The sequence below is a fragment of the Lipotes vexillifer genome, unplaced genomic scaffold, assembly GCF_000442215.2.
Source record: "Lipotes vexillifer unplaced genomic scaffold, Lipotes_vexillifer_v1.1 scaffold263, whole genome shotgun sequence".
NCBI classification, from domain to species: domain Eukaryota; kingdom Metazoa; phylum Chordata; class Mammalia; order Artiodactyla; family Lipotidae; genus Lipotes; species Lipotes vexillifer.
The window spans coordinates 3,156,954-3,161,222 of NW_006796752.1; the positions used below are offsets into that span (position 1 = coordinate 3,156,954).

The window sequence follows — 4,269 nt, forward strand, 5'->3', positions numbered from 1 at the left end:
GGGAAAGAGACACCATCTAATGGCATCACAATGCAAAACCATCACCCTGAGCCAGCAGAACCCCCGACATTCCACGGCGGAGTTGAAAATCTTGGCAATTTCCTTGGATGCTTTTTGAACCCAAATCTGGACCTCACCTTTGTTCCACAGAGAGCAAAGCTACAGCAGTAGCTACAGCAGTCAAGAAAATCAAAGTTCTCCTTGCTTATGTGTGATGGGAGCCCAGCAAAACCCATGACTTGAATGAACAAATACTTCATTCAGCAACCCATAAGCTACTTTATTATCCTTTTTTCCTAACTGCAAACTGTTCTAATCGAAGGAAGCACAAGTAGAAGGCCCCTGCAGAATTCCACTGGGGAGTATATGCTGTAAAGATTTAGAGCTAGTCCCTGCCTCAAGATGAGCGCTGGTCAACTCATCCACAGAATTAATACAGGCTGTTGGCTACGTCAGCTGCTTCTGTAAAATGAGGACCAGAGGGGAAAAAAAATTCCAGTTAGACATCAACTAGTATTACTGAGTATCTATACAATGATGACAGACCCTCCCCTCCAACATGAAGAGACTACATGATGAGCCATGTGATTTGAATTGTGTTTTCAGTTGCAGTGGTCGACATGAATCGATTTACCCATTTTATGCTCTTTCAGTGTTCCTTTTGGAACTAACAGTAGACGTTTGTCTTGGGTTAGGAATGCTATAGCTTGAAACAGTTTCATTAACCAATCTGCACATACAAGTTTGTCCTCTCAAACATGGTAATGCACAGTGTACACACACAGGCCGTAACACAGTACCACAACTGCCCCCAAACAGGTAAGTACACTGATAATGCACTCAAGTGTTCAGAAACCCCCTGAGGGTCTAACTGTGGAAATCCAGCTCTCTCGGCTGCCACAGTACAGACACCCCACACTGCAGACTGCCAACAAAGAGTTACACTCTAAAGAAGCAGGGCTGACCGGTATTCCCAGACTCTCTGTCAGAGAGAAGCCTGTCAGGATTTGATCCAGAAGCAAAGACCCACTCATTTTTCAATTTAACTGCTGCCCACTAACCCTCCTTCCCCTTCACTCCACCTGTGTCTCTCATCACTGGCCCTGAAATCTGGCTGATGACCAGAAATTACATAGGAGGTCTGTGGCTTTTTACGAAGACCACTGGCTGAGCCCAATCACTGTACAGCCTCATAAAGCAGAAGCGGGTGTGGGTGGGAAGCTGCACCTCCAGATGATTTGAATACAGGTTTCCTCAGACCACCCCGGGCACCACTGCTCTAGAGGAGAGCCACAACTCCATCAACTGTGACAGTGATGCTTAACAGGACCAAATATTCCACAGACTGGATGCTACAAAACAATCTTCCCCAGCCCCTTCTCCCATTTGTTTAATTTCCTCAATATGGAAAAATGACTCAGAGGACTTCATCCATCAGGAGGAATAACCTTAAGTTTATCCTCATCTCAACCAACAAGTCAAGCTAGTTTAATCCAAATGCTGAGAGCCCTCTTCCGGGCCCTCTGAGCACTATTCACTCACTGCCCTGTGCTGTGCTTGTGTGTCTAGAAGGCCTAGCACCCCAATCAGACCATGGATACTCCTTTTTTTTTTTTTTCTTTTGGGCAGTGCCACGTGGCATGCGGGATCTTAATTCTGCGACCAGGGATCAAACCCACGCCCCCTGCAGTGGGAGCATGGAGTCTTAACCACTGGACCTCCAGGGAAGTCCCAGACCATGGACTCCTTGAGGGCATAATTCTTTCAATGGTTAGGCTGAAAACGGAGTGGGTCTTTACTTCTAGATCAAATCCTGAAGGCTCTCCCTCTGACAGGGAGGCTGGTGAGGCTGGTCCATTTGCTGGCAGTCTTCAGTTTGTCCATCCCTTACCTCTGACATTTCCCAACACACTGTCCGGCATACCTATGGCACTCAGTAAATACATGCTGAATAAAAGAAGGCAAGAGAAACAAATGACTCCAGCTGGGTATCAATCAGTCATTCAGCCCCCTTCCAGATACAGTGCTGTTGTTAAGGGGTAGGAAAGGCAGGGGGTGGGGTATGATACAGACCTAGGGTCATTTTGTTTCCACCTTTCCTGACTCTCTTCAGGAAATAAGTTCATTTTTCCTGAGACTCTGGCTAAGCAGAATCCAGAGAAAGAAGCAGAAAATGCCAAGGACAATAACAAAATCTTACCTGGCCTAAAATGGATGAAATGAGAGAGGTTTTTCCACTTCCCACACTGCCACAGATTCCAACCAGTTTACCCTGGACAAAGCACACGAGAGAGGAAGGTCGTTAAAGCACTACTGACCATTCATCTCTAGGACTTCGGATTTCTTTGAAGAAAAAAATGTCAACGACAGTGCATCACTATGGGAATGTCATCCTGAGGACCTAGCAAGTTACTTACCTCTTTTCTCCCTCATCAGCCACCCACGTCATAGGGTTTCTGTGGGGATGCACTGAGGTAACAGATGTGTAAGCCTTTTGGAAAAATTAAATGTGACAGACATTAAGGTATCCGACATCACTTTTAGAAAGGCCTACCCCCTTTCCTACTTTGTTGGTAACCCATGCTTTTTTGATAACTTGTTTATTTTTCTTGTTGTTTTTGGAAGAGAGGACGGGACTCTTGAAAATTACTTTATTTTCATTTTATTTTATATGATTTTTTTCTCCAGGGTCTATAAATCATTTTCATAAAAATTATGTACACTGTGCACTGTTGTTTCCATTTTCCTACAAAACACCTCGAAGAATCTGAGGGCATATTTTTACCATCAATCCCACATGAAAGTGGAAAACCAAGCCTGTGATTAACTGAATATCCTCAGGCAAAATGATGAGTTCTCCATGGGCAGTGTTAAACGTTTTCAAGAACTGACAGATGATTTTAACAGGGCCACTTGTTCAGCAACACTCTGTTGCCTCAAGACTGGCAGCGAGGAGAGGCATGGAGAGTGGTGGTGTGGAAACAGCGTGGATTCTGGAGGCAGTCAGGTCTTGATTTGAATCCCAGCTCCACCAGCACTTGCCAAGTGTGTGGACTTGGTCTTATTACTTAAACGAATACTGTCTCTCTAACTGAGCTTTGAGCAACTTGTAAGGAGCCATCCTTGCAGGACCGAACACAGTGTCTGGTACTTAATAAAAGTATATTGGACAAAGTTTTTGACATGGTTCAGGAGGTTGAAAGATTACAGCCCGGTCATGATGAGGAGACCAAGTCACAGGCTCAGATTCTGCTCAGGTCGGTCAGGTTAACACAGAGAAAACGCTGTTCCGATGACTGAATGGTCACTAAAGATGTCAACAATGAAGTAAGTGCCTGGGGCACAGAAGACATCAGGTGAATATTAACTTCCTACCTCTTCCCTAAAGAGGGGGGCTGGGGGAATTGTGGTATCTCTTCAAATAGCTAAAGGTCTGTCATGTGAACGTGGACGGTAAAGGGCAGAAGGAGGATCAATAGATAGAAAGGAGAAGCGTAAATTTCAGCTGATTACAAGGAATAATCCTCTAATAGAGCTGATCAGCAATGTGATATAGTTGCCTCAATCAAGATAATCGTTATTAAATAAGGAGCCTGCTGTTAAAAGTTAATTGAAGTCTGGACTTCCCTGGTGGTGCACTGGTTAAGAATCTGCCTGCCAATGCAGGGGACAGCGGTTCGAGCCCTGGTCCAGGAAGATTCCCACATGCCGCGGAGCAACTAAGCCTGTGCGCCACAACTACTGAGCCTGCACTCTAGAACCCGCGAGCCACAACTACTGAGCCCATGTGCCGCAACTACTGAAGCCTGTGAGCCTAGAGCCCATGCTCTGCAACAAGAGAAGCCACCATAATGAGAAGCCCGTGCACTGCAACCAAGAGTAGCCCCGCTCGCCACAACTAGAGAAAGCCCTTGTGCGGCAACAAAGACCCAACACAGGCAAAAATAAAATAATTAATTAATTAATTTTTTAAAAAATTGGAGCTATAGAAACTGACTTGTGTGCCCGCCAGGGATGAACCATGCTGGTTATTGCAGGTGGTCTCATAGAGGACCATCTCCCCCCGCTCTTATCTATAGCTTCCAAGAGCTGGGAGCTTTCTGTTTTCCCTTTAGTCCAGCTCCGGATCTGTGTAACAGGCCTCACACCGCATTAGTACCCGCTAAGCCCACTTCCAGTTAAGTAGATGAACATTCCTTACCACCACCCTTGGTCCAGAAAACTCTTATGTTTTTCCTTGGTTCTTCTCACTTCCCTCCTTGTTTCCCT

The 4,269-nt window shown here is 45.5% G+C and overlaps 1 protein-coding gene across 2 annotated transcripts in view; it reads right to left on the minus strand.

Annotated features, from left to right (window-relative positions):
* ABCC5 (ATP binding cassette subfamily C member 5) overlaps nt 1-4,269 on the minus strand; it is an 88,575-nt gene that overhangs the window by 39,568 nt on the left and 44,738 nt on the right. For both annotated transcript variants that reach the window (XM_007468933.1, XM_007468934.1), the window contains one exon: nt 2,201-2,272. In XM_007468933.1, coding sequence (XP_007468995.1) covers nt 2,201-2,272 — 72 coding nt within the window. The remainder of the gene's footprint in view (nt 1-2,200; nt 2,273-4,269) is intronic.